Here is a 17,688-nt window from a genome sequence, read left to right on the forward strand (position 1 = left end):
ATAAACATAGCGTACGGTGGTCCATCATTTTTACTTGATAAAAGCAAATAATTGTTTTCGTCATTAAATATACTCAGGTTCATATTGATAGACATATAATTTTTAGATGTTACAAACAGAAATAGTTTTAATGTTATAGAAAATATTACTTGCGTTATATTGACCCCATTGTTTTGTCTGTATCAAGAATTAAGACATATTTGAAGTTAAACATAGTGAATATATAAATAACACTAACAAAGTCGCTGTTGCTACATAGAAGAAAACAGAATAAGTACTCACTAAGGCACAATTACATACAGAAATCTTAGTTCAAGCACAGTACATAAACGCGTTGAAAATGATACATTGCACTGAAACCATCTAGCCATGCTAGGACTTCCTTTTGATTACTCATATCACAGGAAAGTACAAAATTACACGTGTAAAAAGAATAACAAACTGTGCGTCTAGAAAAAAAAAAAAAACTATCGCCGTTGGTATACGTGTGAGCACCGCGCTCACATTCATGACACGCTATTTTTTAACAATGCCTGATCTTTAACTGACAACGTTGCACCACTACAGTAGCTATACCCCTTGACTACAGAAGTACAAAAGAGTTAGAAACACTTCCACAATGCTGCTGTTAGTAATGTCTGAGAAATGAACGAGTTTCCCCGCAAGTGAGAGTCCCGCTCACACGTATACCAATCCAGGGTCAACTGCAACTACCAACAGACAAATTGCTCGTGTCAACGTTTCAAAGTCCTTCATTTCGCTGAGAGGAAAGAAATATTCAACGAACACGGAAGTGCAAAGCAAGTCACTTTTCTTATGAATATGTGCCTTATGACTTCTGTAAATAAGCAGACAATTAGTTTGACGTTCATGGGGATTGTATTTCACCTCGGTGGAAGACGTGTGGTGAACGTCACAAACACATCGTTCTTGGTGGAAATTGTAACACCAAAAGAGGAAAAGAATAAAATCTTTACTATAGATTCGTTACATGACTACGTAAATAACTGCAATTTCTAAACTCAACAATATTTCTAATAAATCAGTATGGGTTGAAGCCTCAACACGCACTGCAACCAAAGCCTCTCTATATACATCGCGGTACGGAATCAAGGTTGGAAGTATTCCTGAGAAACTGTCTGTCACGCTGCTTCCATATGAGTCCATGAGACATTCAAACTTACAGAACTGTATCAAACATGGTGACGACCAATTATATCCCCTACAGGCATGATGTTCAAGATGTCAGGTGACGACGCAGTTCATGAAAGCACCGGTATCCGTTGTTTCTCGAGAAAAGCTTGTACATTACGGGATACATGTGTCCAGGCATATCCTCCTAAAATATGGCGTCTGGAATTGTCTGAAAATAGAGTATGACCTCGACATTCTACAACTTCTTGATGCACATTAACTATATCCCACACGTGGACAATGGGCGACTGCAGAGGTAACGGAAGCATCGGTATCCGCTGTCACTCAAAGAAGCTTCCTTGCACATTCAGGGTTGCACGTGGCCAGGCATTATCCTGCAGAAATATGGGTCCGGAGTTGTCTCAAGAAAAAGTTTCGACTTCGGCATCTAAAACTTCCCTAATGTATCGATCAACCACAAATGATACAATGCGCAGCAGTCTTATAATGTGTTCGGAAAACATTAGACTTTAAAAAAACATAAAGCATTTAATAATCAGTTAAATTCAATTTTGAGACATGCTGAACCAGTCAGCGCCACCAAAGGCGGCAACCATGCTCAGTATAACAAAGTGTCACTACTTTTATACGAACGCTTAGGCACTCACAATTATATTATTATTAATAAAAAAAACTCAAAGTGTGTCGTCAGTCAAAAAAGATTAGGAACTACTGACGTATGGCACTGAATACATAAATTCTATAAAAAATTACCGGGTAAACCTTACCGGTTTACCTCGTTCTAGTCATTCCATAACCATCAGCCACTATCAGAAACATTCACGAGGAATTCGGAATGATCAACGGATCTATCTGCCAACACTGGCAGGGAAGTTCAACATTTCGTACATTCCAACATACGAAAGTGTGAGTAACAAATCGAATTTTTGGACCAATTGGTCCATTATGAAGAACTTGACTATTTGAAAGGTACATAAATAAAGGGTGGCAAGTCCCAGTGCGTGGGTCCAGATGCATTCCAGTTTGCACCAAGTAGGATTTGTGGTGGTCAAACAGTGTGTGTGTGTGTGTGGGGGGGGGGTTCTGGAAGTTCTCCCACTTTCATCATTCAATAATTTTGTTAATTATCGTCGTCTCCCTTAGCCGCGGACCATGATTGTTGGATGTTAGATTGATATACATCCGTCGTGCCCTTCGTCAAAAGCATGGAACGAGACTCTTTCAAAACAAGGACCTCCACCCCCACCTTCCTTGTTGTTCGACACATTTGTGGCGAAACTGCTCAATTTAGCTGGGATATACTCCAACACTCACAACAATCCTAACATTGATCCTACTGATTCTTGTCTGCTCGTCTCAACCGGTTCATGTGCGGTCAGCAATTAAACCGAAGAAGTTTAATCCGCCGTCCGCAGGTGGTTGGTTCTACGTTGAGAAACACGAACTTTTATGAACACGGATACTAAGACTAGCTACGAGACATGTCTTGGTTCTTATGTTCAAAATGGATAAGTTATGTAGTATCATTGTGTAATGCTTTTGGTTTAGACAGCTGTAAAACTATTGAGAGAAAAAGAAAATATTGTGTGTTACTTGTCGATTTTTCGCCGTATTTGATATAAATCTTTTAGTTTAACGTTCTACAACTATGCCCTTTAGGCTGCGGGAGACGGATGATCAAGGAAGTAAATGATGATGGAAAAATCGGTGAAGTGAAAATGTGAGAAAAAACGGGAGCACCCCAGAAAACCCACGGACAAGATATTGTCCATCACAAACTTACTCGGCCGGGTATCGAACCAGGGACCCCACGCACCAGAGGTAAGCGCTCTACCGCTCATCCACTGTTCCCCTACACATAGTAAGTAATTAAGTATCTGTACCTCCAACAGCTTCCTTGAAGAAATCCGAATATCCCATAGGTAAAATTCTCAAGTTTTTGCAGTTCAATTTTTGATTATTGCATAATTCTAGGCAGTTAAAATAATACTAATAATAATACGATTGTTTTTGTTTACTGTTAAACCTGGGCTATCTTTAATAAAACTTTGATGCTACATGAGATGTAACCGTAATGGCGTGCTATAAAGATCTCTAATAACTTGTAAATGCTGATTTACAATAAGAAACTAAACTTACCTCTTTTATCTCCTGATACCGTAGATGGAAAAACACCAATATTTCACTCATGAATTTCTTGAGTTTTGCTGCTCTGTTAGGCTTCATATAGCAGTCTTTCACATTCACCGCCACTTTTCTGTAAAAAGAAAGTAAGGTGTGTACAAGGCAGTAGTAGATTCAGCAAAACCTGCTGTAATATTTTCTGTTGACATGAATATCCCTTCTAACTTCTAGTGCCTACGCCTTTCTGCGCCGAGACATAGGATGTGATGTCGTCATAATCTTATTTTTTTTCTTATGAATATTTTTATTATTTTTTGGTGGGCTTACTTTTGCACCTAGAAGATTGAAATTTTCCACACACATTCAGTGAAAGTCTATTTTTCAGATTTCTGCGTTAAAACAGGGGGTACAGAGGGGTAAAAAGGTAATATATATATATATATATATATATATATATATATATATATATATATTAACAAAGAATCCCTTTTCTCGCGATTTACCCGACTTAGATATATCATGAAGACACTGAATGGTACCGTTTGAGTCAGTTCTATTCTGAAGAGAATGATGTATGAATCATGATTCTAGAATAAATAGGGGTGTCTCAAAAAAATTTTATATTACATCCGGGCATTGTGGGGCTGATTAGTGAATATTTTCTCCGCCCTTACTATTCAAGATAGAAGCTTGAAACTTAGTATATCCTTAGTATTTTTCAGTTGATTTTGAGATCTGTGCGTTAAGAGCAGCGGTCGAGAGGGGATCAAAATTTGGAAAAAAAGAAGAAAAAAGAAAAAATCGCGATTTCTCTCAAAATTTCAAATCTGGAGGACATGATAGGGAAATGTGAATGGTACCGTTTGAAAGGCTGTTTTATTCTGAAGAGAATGAGATACGAATCATGATCTTAGGATAAGTACGGATGATGCTGTAGCTGCTTGACTGAAAGTCTATAATTTACCCCAAAAAAGCCAGGACTTAAAAGGGGATAGAGAAACGTAAAGTAACAATTCACCACCAATAATGCATTACCGCTGAAAGAAGAAGAAAATGAAAGAAATGCAATTATGTAAAAATAAATCGTATGTATATCATTCCTGCTCTTTCACCCTTATTTCTAAAATTATTGAAGGATTCTGTAAACACAGTTTAGAAAGTTTTCATCTAGCTCTAAACCAAATAATTTTGTTTTACTACAAAACCCCTGGAAGAATTCATCTACTGGTGTTCAAATTCCGTACACCTACACAAATCTATTCTAGTGTGTGTAAAAGAATTCTGATGCTACAAGAAACTTTTGTTTCAAGTTTTAAATCGATTTCAGCTCATTCCTAAGCCAATATATTAATTATCTGTGTACACACTCCAGTGAAATGCTCGATTCCGAATCATCGAAATGGAAGTGAATAACAAAACTGAATTATTCTCTTCAGTAAGTCAAGAATCAGTGCTACTTTTCCACTACTGAACCTACAAAGAAGATACTTCAGCTGAGATGAATATTCGTATGTTTGCGGAATACTAATCTAGTTTCCAAAGATTAATAAAAGCACACGAAAACAATTAATTAATTACTTATTTGAGTCATACATCTGTACAAGTGTAACATGCTGTGTACAAGTGTAACATAGCGTAGGCTGCACTAAAGGTTCACTATTGCCTATCATTCATGTTCTTTCACTGAGAAGCTTATGCCTGGAACTGTGTTGTAACGCTTAAACCTCGTATAATGAAAGTCAGTGTGTTCCGTAAACGTATCTCCAATCGGCTGAATTATTTTTGATCGATCTACTGGACTTATAATGCATCTCTCCGAAACTGAAGGAAGATTTTTTTTTTTTTTTTAATTTTAAATAATGAAGCGATTATGTAGTATTAATCAATAAGTAAGGAAAATTACGACAACGGTATCAAACGTTCTGGATCTCATCCAATAGATCTCATCATGGTTTACTTAGAACTACTCTCAATTTCACCTCCTACGATTCTATTCTAAAGCTGTACCAAACCATTTTTTCCCTTCCAAACTAAGGCATGTTTTCAACGTCAACTACTGAACAATATGTCGTGAAGAATGCGCCATTGTTGGTGTAAAAAGTAAACCACAACCAGTTGGAAATGATCTAAAATTTTACACATTTTATCGAATGTAAACTATATTATTCCATTTATCAGCTTCACTCACAAACATTAATATCGAGAACAATTTATTATCTTCAATTTCGACAAATTTAGTCACTTATCAAATGAGCTACAAAGTTATTACAAAAACGGAACCCTACGTGACAAGAGCAATTTGCTGTTATTTTTCAGATACAGCGAGTTATTTAAAATCGAAATTAATTAACTTACGTTACTAATATATTACCAGGAATAATAATTAGAGAAACGATTATTTGGTGACACGCGAAAACGCAAAAAAATTTATCAGTTTTGTATGAAAGAGTTGTGTACCTAAAATATACAATTTTTCACTATTTGTTAGGCCATATAACACTCGCGATTGAACGCGAAATTCTGTCGAATTAGCGAAACTTACAAGTCTCGATATTCCACGAAATTCAGGCAAAAGCGACAATTTTTTGAGTTTTTACGATTTGTTCATTACCATTATTAGGCAGTTATTAGCAATGTGGTGAAAATCTCCATATTTGAGAAAATAACTACCATGAATTTTTGAAATTTTACATGCAGTTACAAAATGAGCTCCAAACGGTATCTACTGGTGAAGTGGATAGTGTGGAAGGAGTGTTGCGCGGTATATTAGATGAGCACTCAGAAATCGCTGGAAAGTGTCTCCAACTAATGTACATATCAGTTTCGAATGTGGATGTGGAGAGAGCTCGCTCTTCTTACAATGCCATACTTAACCGACAAAAGAACAAATTTAACACGAAAAAACATTGAAACAATGGTTACGTGTTATTTGCATAAGTAAACTGTGAATACTAAAAGTTATTTTTTTTTCTATTGATGTTCTCTCTTTGTCTGTTTCTTTCTTTAAATGACACTTTCATTCAATGAGGATGCTTAGTGTTATTTTTCAAAACTTCAAATATTGTTTAATATAGTCATGCATGAGCTCATGTCATGATGATTGGTGAGTGTAAATTAAGGTGAAATAAAAAGTAACTAAACGTAATTGCCACTGAAAATAGTGTTCTTACATTGAACTTTTGTTCACCGATTTTATCCCGCTTTACGCATATTTTTATAACGAAATTACGAATTCTTATTTACCACAAAATCGTGTCTCTTAATAATAATATTTATGAAGTACAATTTCTTTCGAACTGCTTTAAACTGTAGTACAAACAATGGTACATCTTCACGAAATACAATCGTCCAGTTGTTTGTGTGGAGAAAAACACTTAGCTTGGAAGAAATAAATGAATGAAAGCACACCATCAGACTCGATATAACTTTGGAATAAATCAAACGGGATGAAATTCAGAGCAGTTCTGAGTAGACCATAAAGAGTTCTATCGAATGACAGCTACAGTGTTTCATTAATTTTCCCTACCCTTCCCAGTTAGTCTTGGATGGAAATATAGAAAATAAGACGAACCAGAAGATTCGATACAGGGTTCCTACTGATCTGGAGAAATCTATATCCTTTACTTCTCCTGACCTTTGGCAGGAAATTCCCTGACTTCCGTGACAGGTGTGGGATGACGTTGACATATAAATAAGGAATAAATACCGGTGAATATTTATATATGAACATTTATTCTATAGAGACAAATAACATTCAACTGCCTTACCTCCCATAAAAATCTGAGCAACGTCCCATACAGTGATCATTAATATCTACCCACAAACGTCTGACAATCAATTACTCTGAAGATACGATACTTCTTACACATTCATTTAATAATGACAAGGCTCTTTTAAAATATCCATTTCCAGTTTCAATAAAGATATGTTACTTATCCAATACTGCTATTATTACATTACCTATGAACATCTGACACTGAAAGAACACTACACATCTTATACATTCATTAATAAAGTGACAAGGCTACGCTAAAATATCCACATTTCGTTTCAATTAAGATCTGTGACTTGTGCAATATTGCTTATTTAGTTTTCAAAGTCATCAATTTGAGTTGTAATCTCCCTTTGCTTTACGTCTGTTTCTACTATAATAGTTGGCTAAGCTGAAATTGGTGCACAATTAATGTTAGAAAAATATATTTTATAACATTTTCCTGACTTGCAGTCTTTTCCGCTTGATCTTTCCTGACCTGCACCATTTTCTCTGACTTTCATGACCAGTAGGAACCCTGATATAACTTTGGAATGGAATTGAACTGAGTGAAATTGAGAGTAGTTCTGGGTGGGCCATAAAGTGATTTAATGGATGAAACCTAGAATGTTGCATTTCGTTATCCTAATTTTCTCTACCCTCCCTGGCAAGCTGGACTACATTGTAGAACGCGGTGCACGAACTGTCATTAACAAGTTCGAGAGAACGTAAACATAAGAACATATTCATCGTGACTTCACATCTACAAACAGCTATGTATTTTCCACAAACTTACTGCGTGTATGTTGACACAAGATTCTCCAACACTTTAATGTTTTTACTTCCCACTGCAGCCTGGCATTGACTGCAGAAGCTCGCCATCCAGGGGAATGTATCTTGGATCTTCTTTTCATGTTCAGATGTAACGTCTGTCCTTTCATTTTCGCAGTAAGGCTCCACACCCAAAGCGGAAGAGTTAAGCCTGCTGACCAAGGCATTGACGCCTGAAAATGAGAAAAATTACGTGTAAATTGATTGACGATACCTTAAATTACCCAATACTACCTACAGACAACGAAAGTTACTTTTGGGTTACTTGCCTATTTTCTAAAAAAAAAAATTCGAAAGGTGCCTTCAAAAACGTATCTTTAAAAGTACAGCAAAAACACACCACATTAAAATAACTAATTAGTTTCCCTACAGTGGTAAACTAAATAACCTTCACTGATTCTTATCAAATCTTCATTACAAGTATAAACTTCATTTACTACACATTTAACAGGTTTCTTAAGTGCAAACCCTAAATTTGATAACTTGTAACTCGGGAACCAAAAGTATCCACTACGCCAAATGATGCTACACCTTGATAAATTCACAGGGTGGATGAAATACGATATGCAGATTTTTGATTCCCGACTAACTGTGTATCAAATTTGGAAATAAAAAAATAAATAAGTAAAACAAATGTCCAGATCTATGAGCACGTCAAAGGACCCGGCACAATCGTTATGGAAAATGGATTTTAGTGCAATTGCTTGAAATTGTGATATGTTGTAGATACTGTGATCCCAAGAAAAAGCTTCAATGGGCAAAACCACCACTGACTCACCGTTTGACCAATACAAGACACTTTTTAGGAAATGGCCGAAAATAATGATATTCTAGATTTCGGTAGAAAAGACTGAAACGGTGTTATATTGCAGATATTTTCGACCAGAGAAAAAGTTTCAATGGGCACAATCACAACTCACTGACCGTTTGACCAATACAAGACACTTTTTAGGAAATGGCTGAAGATAATGATATTCTAGATTTTGGTGGAAAAGACTGAAATCGTGTTATGTTGTATATTTTCGTCCTGAGAAAATGTTTCAATGGACACAACCACCCAATTACTGACCGTTTGGCCACTACATTGCCACTTTTTTTTAAAAAAACAGAAGAACAGGGCATTCTGGATTTCGGTGGAAAGGACTGAAACCGTGTTATATTGTAGATATTTTGGACCTATGAAAAAGTTTCAATGGACACAACCACCAATCATTGACCGTTTGAGAACTACAGGGTCCTTTTTTGGAAACAACCGAAGATAATAATATTCTAGATTTTGGTGGAAAAGACTGAAATCGTGTTATGTTGTATATTTTCGTCCTGAGAAAAAGTTTCAATAGACACAACTACCAATTACTGACCGTTTGGCCACTACATTGCTACTTTTTAAAAACAGAAGATAATGATATTCTAGATTTCGGTGGTAAAGACTGAAACCGTGTTATGTTGTAGATATTTTGATCCTGTGAAAAAGTTTCAATGGGCACAGCCACCAATCAACGACCGTTTGGCCACTACAAGTCCACTTAAAAAAACACGAGTGTAACAATATTTCGAATTTCGGTGAAAATAAATGAAACTATGATATGTTCTACATAAGGTGATCCTGAGAAGAAGTGTTACGCTATGGCTACTTAGCATTGGTTGGTAAAGCATTTATTCGCATTCGGGAGGTTTGTTCAAGGCCGGCCATCCTGTCTGTGGTTTTCCGGTGTTTTCCCTTTGTTTCGCAAGGTGAATATCGGGATGTTACCTATTCTTAAATAGTGTTGGGCACTGCTATCCTCATACGTTTACCGAATTGTGTAATCGCTTTAGTACATAATCCCTTTTATGTGACGGGCTCAGGTGAAAGTTGCAAATCTGTACAAGAAAATGTAAATGTCAATTGTTGCTAATACCACAAATGTTGTGCCTCCCTATTGTCTGCTGTGCAGTGACACTAAAGTTTTCACTCTGAGGACAGGTAGGTTCAAACGCTCTTATTGACATTTTCCAGTTCTTTTCCACAGACGAATGCCCTGATAGCACTCGAACGACAGGCCTAATCATTAACGGCTCTGTCTCATATTCTGATCAATGTTCACCTCGGATTGTTGTAACCTTGCACTGTACGTGCTCCATCACAGTCGCCAAAGCAGTCTAGAAATACCAACGAAACGTCGATGTAATCATCGTTCTTACTTTCAATGGATACTATACTTTGCTACTGAAATATACACATACTGTGTATATGTTTCCGTTATAGACATTAAGGCAAACAGCCATGTATGCTGTCGGCCGACATTGGACAAAAAATATCGAAATGTCAAACGACATTGAAAGATATTTGTTTCATGTTGAAAGAGGTACATGCGTTATTAGGGACTGCCTATGACCTAGAATCAACCACAAAATGTCAAGACGTCCAGAAGTGTTCTCTGAAGAGAATTTTGAACAAGCCATAAGAAACAGATCGAAGCCAAATGTGGTGGTTTAGTGGACGTCACTACACGAAACAACGATTAAAAGATGGCTCAAAGCATTAGGATTCACCACACACTTCAGCCATTTGGTTCCGCATCAGTTGAGTGCAAATCACTGAAATGGGTGAGTCGCGAGCTATTTCCTTGGTTTTCCAATATAAAAATGACTAGCTCTTGCCACGGATTGTCAAAGCAATGAAAAGTGGGCTATCTGTCGGAACGTCAAGCGTCGAAGGAATACATATCGCATTACGGAACTACCACAAATCGAATTCCAAACCAGAATTTAATCCCAAGAATGTTGTTAAGTGTATGGTGGAACACGAAAGGAATAATTTACTGGGAAGTCTTGGAACCATTAATGCTACCCCTTCTACTGTGAACAACTGAACAGATTGCGAGGACCAGTGATCGAAGCGGTCAGGCCTTGTCAATTGCCAAGAAGAGAAAACTGCCTTACAACAGCACTGACAGTACTATTATTTTCTTATTCAAACTACGTATTCCCATATCTTATTTTCCGTACTGTCTAGTAAGTGGACAACACAAGCATGTTTCACTGTACTAATAAAATAACCGAATTCGGCATTTCAAAGAATCTACACGTTTCATCACCACTATCTGTCGATATAGTGGTTTTGGAATGTTCACCGCTTGTACAGGATGTTGAGGAAACTTTTGGGTTTAACGTCCCACGTTTATACCCGTTAGGCTAAGTGAGACGACGATTAAAGCAAGTGAATGGTGTGGAAAAATTGATGGAATGAGAAAGTGGGAGGACACGACAGTACTCCGAGAAAACCCATGGGCACGATATTGTCCACCATAAACTTACTTGGCCGGGGACCCCCCACACCAGAGGTAAGCGCTCTACCACTGAGCCACCGTGCCCCTCCTTCCCCAGGATGCTTAGGAGTAAACATGGTTTAATATATCGAAATCAAATGACCAGAATTGAATCGATATGTATCTTCTTCGTTTACTCAAAGGTATGAACAATTCATCACAGTGCGTTTTTCTAAATAAATAAATAAAAAGACAGTACTCAATATCACAATGTTGTTATAGCAACTCCCACACTTGTAACATATTCTCCGACATACCCTCATTTCTTATTTCATTTACGATTTTGTTATTGCACACAATGATAATGGAGGCATTTGCAGAATGTAAAATATATTGTCGTCTTCTTGGCAGAAGTCACTAAGTACAAAATATTAGTTTTGAGATATAGCTGTTTCAAAGTTAAAACATTTTTTATAGAGATAAGCAACAAAGTTCTACGCTTTTTGTGGAGGTCTGTGTTCCATTGGCTCTCACACCGTAAGTTGAATGCGTGCTGTGTTCACTTCCCTAGAGGCCGTACCGTTCAACGTATTCCCACAACATTTTAAACTTAACATTTTTATAAGATTCTCTAGGGGTGTTTCTCAAATTTCCTTCCTACCTCCAAAATTAAGAGTAGTTTACTGAAGGGTGAAAATTGAAGATTGTGCTTTTCTGAAAAACTGCTCTAACAATTTTGTTTAAATTTTATACATCAATATTTTATTAACTATTATGTGGTAGAAGTTATTTATGTGGAGAAAATCCAGAAGAGAGAGTGTTTACTCTTAGATAAGTTCATTTAGTAAGATTTTCTCATAAACGACTCAGGCGATTTTGTTCATATTTCATAAATAAATATTTCGTTAGCAACCTGACAATATGGCGTAATCATTGAGATGATATAAACAACCAGAGACGCCCTGATGCGAGATATTTGATGGTATCGAACTCGCATATATCGAAATCGATCCACCATATTGGAAGAGGATACAGAGGTGTCTTTAACGTAAGGCTCCATAGTAATTTATGTCTGTTTTATTGTCGATTGTCTGTGCTCCTAGGAAAAACTGTATGCCGAAAAAAAAATCAGCGTTCTTTTGAATTTCATAATACGTCAAAGGTAAGCCATTTTTGTTCTTCTTTTACCCTGTAACAGTCAATAATATAAAGTGGTTGTGTGCTTGTAGTAACATTGGTGAATAGGCATATGCATTGAATTTACAGTCGTAAAAACTCTAGAGAATTGTCAACCTTATTATTAAGTTTGCTTATTTATTGAACTACATGTTTATGAGTTGATGGAAATTTTGTCAAAATTATGTAACGTACAAGTGTTTTGTGACACCTTGGCAAGGCAACTGTTTGGTTGTGGAGGGAGCAGTGATACGTTACAAATTGCTAATGATAGCAATTACTGCATAAAATAATTCTCACTATTAAAAGGAACAACAGGCCTATATCTCTCATACAAGTCGCACATTATTTATCGATATCCTGTACCAAATATATATATATTTGTGAACGGGTTCACGCTCACTTTAGCAGACGGTTCTACCAAATTAAAAATTCATATTTCTTATATAGTATATAATTATTTTTGTTTTGGTGGAATTTATTAGTTAAAAATCACAGGCGCTACGATTAACGTTTAAAAAAAATATTAATTTCCGTTTCAGTGTCGTAAAGCGTAGAGCGGATAACGTAAAGGGTTGTAGCATTTGGTGTTGTTCAAAGTCTACGGTAACTTTTTTAAGCACTTGTTCCAAGTTTGCCTTAAACAGATTTGTTTGTTTACATGTATCAGCTGACTGAAATTTGCGAAATACGCCATCCTGGAAGATGATATCTCAAATCAAACGCTACAATCGAGAGCACGCTCGAGTTGAGTTGATTTTGAGTTCAACGTCCCATTAAAACACGTGGACCTACTGATTAACGTGGAATCCAAACCATATGAGCTCCCGCCGGGAATCGAACGCGGGTCTCCACCGTGAAAGACGCGTACGCTAACCGCTTAGCTACGGGGGAACTCGATAGTACGCTCGAATCAACGGTGACATAGGAACGGGGATCTCTAGTTGTTTATATTATCTCAATGGGCGTGATTCATTTGTCCTGAAAATATTCACAAGGAGTAGCTTACTCTTGGGGGTGAGATTTTTCCGGGGCACTTTCTCAAATCTCAGGCGATTTTGTTCATATTCCATAATATTTCGTTACTAACCTGAAAATACGTCAAAAATAATTTATCCTGAAAAAACAAACAAGGGGTAGGGCCTACTTTATTATTGGGGATGAGTTTTTCTTTTTTTCTTTCCTTTTTTTTTCTTTCTTCGAAGAGCAACGGCTCAATTCCAACCAATCAACGGGTCTCGTATACAAACAGAAAGCTTAATATTGCAGGAGGTAATTGTATATGAGTATAATGGTCGCAGCCTTCATTGCAGGATGTCCTTAGCTAACGAATTTTTCAAAAGAAGTGCCAAATTCATGAAACGTTCCCTTCTTTTGTGTCACAAAAGGAATATCTACTGACCATAAAAGTATTTTTGAATTTTTATGCTATTTTCTTTTATCAGTTGTTATTGTTAATTTCTTGTTATTCTGTAATGTTATACAGTAAAACCTGTCTTCAACGGACCCTTTATTAAACGGAAAACTGTCTTAAACGGAAATATTTCACGGTCCCATGAATTTTGGAGAACAAAACATGTAAAACTCCCTTCATTAAGCGGAAACTGTGTTACGCGGACAACGGAAAGAAAAATAAACATTTAACGGAAAATTCTGAGTTTCGGATTACTACGTTTAGATGATGTTTAGACATTTTGTGAGACATATACATTATGCTGTCTGCGATAAAATGTTCGTTCTTTTGTTAAATATTTATGGACAATGTTGACCTTTCCCAACCACTGCTCATATTCACCACCACAAATTGTCCTTCATCCCAGAAACTTAATGAAGAATCATACGGAATATCGGAAAGAAGAAAACGAGATAGAGGAATACGATACCGAGTTCCAAGAACAGTGTAGAATAAATACATATCAAGATTGTCTCAGAAGTTTAAAGTAACTTCGAAAATTTGCCTTACGAAAAAATGATTCTGATTCACTTAGTATAATTTCTCAGGCTAAACTGTATGCGGAAAGTCAAGCAGCCAAGCAGCCAAGCAGCAACGTACACATAAAACTCTCCTTGGCTATTAGAGAAATAAACAAAAAGTGTGCATAGCATATTTCGTATTCATTTTAATTTTTTTGTGTATTTATTCGTAGAAGAAAGAAGTACTGTAATCGAACAATGTACGTACAGCAATATATTTTCTCAGTATGCCCCTTTATAAGCATGTATTTTTTTTTTTTTTAAGAAAGGAAAAGTCTACCTCCACTAAGCGGAAACCTGACTTTAACGGAAGTTTTTGCAAGTCCCGCTCGATTCCGCTAAAGACAGGTTTCACTGTATAACCGTTTATTTTTATTGCTATTGATCTGTCATTTTAAGCGTTCATTTCAGTCATTAGGCTTTACAAATTTCATCTGCTTTACAGTTTTTGAATATTTGTTGGTAGCGACCAGACGAGATCTAACAAAATTGTCAAATCAAACCACGTAAAACTCTTTCTCTGTGTTTAGTGCAGTGTTCAATCTTCAACTGGCTTACGGTATCTAGTTGCTATGAACCGAAGACTGGAGAAGTCGGAACTCACTCATAATTTGTGTTTGCGCCTTTGATGAGGGAGTAACGAGTTCGATTTCTGGTGGAAGCTCATAGTTCCGAACCTAAGTTAAATTTTGGTTCTATGTCTCATACAACCTCGACGCTGAAAAGCGACGTTGAGCTTGAAAACAATCGAACAGAAATGAACTAGTGTATTAAAAAAGTGGATGAAACTAGATTCTTCCTACGAAGTAGAAACTAATATATTCTGGATTTTTTTTATTTGTGCTTAACGTCCCATGATAATCCTCTGAAAATAAGGGAGATGCTGATGATAATGAATGAAACAGTGAAATGAACAAAGTAGAAGAAAACGGAAAAACCACTGGTTCGATCCCAGATAGCGCCAAGTCGACTTTGTTGTGAATAAATACCGTGTTCCTGGCTTTTTAAAAGTTTCCTCCAACTTTCTTCACTCAACCATTTTGTTCGTTGTAATCATCATCATCACCTCCCTTAGCAAAACAGTAGGATCTGAATCTAGCAATTTCATTTCATCTCACCTACCGAGGGAGACCCGGGTTCGATTCCCGGCGGGAGCTCATGTGGTTCGGATTCCACGTTAATCAGTAGGTCCACGTCTCATATAGCCTCGCTGCTGAACGGGACGTAAAACTCAAAAATCAATCAATCAATCACCTACCGAGGGCTGGCATCGAACCAAGGACATGATGCACCAGAGAGCTGTACCTCTAAGCTACTGCCGCCCTCATATTCAGGATTAGTGCTGCTATATGAACAACTGCTATAACAGCAAAAACATTGATCAACAGCAGCACTAGGACCTTCCCCGTTCGTCTACTGGCTAGCGCATGCGCCCTATGTGCACATAGTCGCGGGTCTGATTCCCAATGGGACAGCATTAAAAACTTTGAACGCATTACGGTGGATTCCGCCTTAAACTGTAGATTCACGTCTCATATAGCCCCAGTGCCGAAAAGAGACGCTAAATTTCAACAAACAAAAACAGTACCACGAGAATACTTTGGAAACAATTAAATCTTTGAGTTTAACTTTCCACGATTAGTCTCTTGCAGCTAAGGGAGACAAATGGTTAAGGCAGGTGAATGATGATAGAATAATTGGTGGAATTAGAAAGTGGGAGGAAACGAGTTCCCGAGAAAACCCACGGACACGATGTTGTTTATCAACAAACTTACTTGGCCGGGGATCGATCCAGGGAACTACGCACCAGATGTGAGCGCTCTACCACTGAACTACTGTGCCCCCACGGAGCCATTATGCCAATGTGGGTAGTGGTGGTGATGGTTTCACAGTAGATCAGAGAAAATAGCACGAAGAATTAATTTGATATAAAAAAAATCACGAGTATCATTCTCTACCTCTTTTGTTCACCCTTGCGATTTTTCTCTAATTCCCAGACCGAAAGTGGAGTTAAAAGTTTACTATTTCAATGGAACTGATATGAATAAAGCAGAAATGCAGTTATGCTACACGTTCTGACCAAAGACAACTTTCAGGGTGCATTTCAAAATCTGTAAACTCGCAACGTCATCCTATACTTACAGATGGGAACGTACTTCACGGACACTGGCAACCAATAGGTCCAAGGCAGTTTCGGTTGAAATGACAGTACAAATCCAGAGTACAACTGATACCAACTCGTATTCTATACTACAGACAAAACCTAACTATGCATACTTACATATGTACAGGCAAGCATGCAGCTGAAAGCCCTCTGAATAGAGCCGAAAGATTTCTTTCAACGTTTACCTTCTGCACTGCAAGATATCACTCTTAATATCCAGTGCCGGATTATGTACCAAATAGATGGAACGCCGCTTAATAGAACACATGGCTTGTCTCGACACCCTGACACTCATTAACCGGGAGAGCATATTCATTATGAAACGACATATGCAGCACTCTGTTCGATTATCCTTCTGTCATTTTTCCGTTAACACCATAATTCTGTTGTTATACAACTTTTGTGGTTTCTGGCCCCAAAAAAAGTGCCATGTGGTTTACACAAGCCTATTTTGAAACGAATTTAACATCATTCAGGGAATTCTTCCGAGACCTAAACAAATGATACCTGGTGCCTGGGTCGGGATATACGTTGGATGAATTAAAACCTCGCATACAAGTGCTCTCAACTTCTGCCGTGTCGTTCGTTAAAGATGGATGTGATGTGGTGTAGTCGGCGTGGTACGACACATTCTTTCTGTTCACCAGTTCTGGCCGTTTTTTGACTTGCTACGTTCACAAGATAACTTTCAACAGTACAAACATGAGTTTATTGTTCCGCACGGCGACAGCAGGTCATAATGCACGATGCCTATCCAATGTCACGAAACGCAGAGCATAGCATTCCTGGGTGTCAGTGTGGGCTTCCATACAGACTGCGAACTGTATATTTCGACCATAATCTGTCGTAAGTAATCTACTTTTCATAACTTGTTAGCAACCGCTTCGGAAATGGTTCGAGTTAGTTAAGTTTCAGTAGAGATTCACAGACAGAAATTCGATCGAATAAATGTCTTCAGTCAGATAATGTGTCACTCAAACATCCAGCTTCATTTCGTACCCAGCTTTTTCCAAAACCTTTAACACTGCTGACAAATATTCACGTCATTGGCAATGTCATAGCTGTTTACATGCCAGTCTTGCTCGACTTTCCAGAATATCACATCAACTTTTGCTGCGATTGCTCGCCCACTGCGAGGAACATCTTGAACATCAAAATTCCCATAACGAAAGCGAATGTTGTTGATATTGATAACATGTCTTAACCACACATGTCTTTACGGGTCTGTGCGTCATTTGTACTTTTTATCGAAATGGAACTGT

The 17,688-nt window shown here is 37.4% G+C and overlaps 1 protein-coding gene across 8 annotated transcripts in view; it reads right to left on the reverse strand.

Annotated features, from left to right (window-relative positions):
* The window catches only part of LOC145674390 (uncharacterized), a 253,542-nt gene that overhangs the window by 109,279 nt on the left and 126,575 nt on the right, over positions 1-17,688 (reverse strand). For all 8 annotated transcript variants that reach the window (XM_081744379.1, XM_081744377.1, XM_081744378.1 and 5 more), the window contains 2 exons: positions 7,827-8,034; positions 3,295-3,412 (listed from right to left, as the gene is read on the reverse strand). In XM_081744379.1, the coding sequence (XP_081600505.1) occupies positions 3,295-3,412; positions 7,827-8,034 (326 nt within the window). The remainder of the gene's footprint in view (positions 1-3,294; positions 3,413-7,826; positions 8,035-17,688) is intronic.

This window comes from Thermobia domestica, chromosome 17 (genome assembly GCF_964235325.1).
Source record: "Thermobia domestica chromosome 17, izTheDome1.hap1.1, whole genome shotgun sequence".
NCBI lineage: Eukaryota > Metazoa > Arthropoda > Insecta > Zygentoma > Lepismatidae > Thermobia > Thermobia domestica.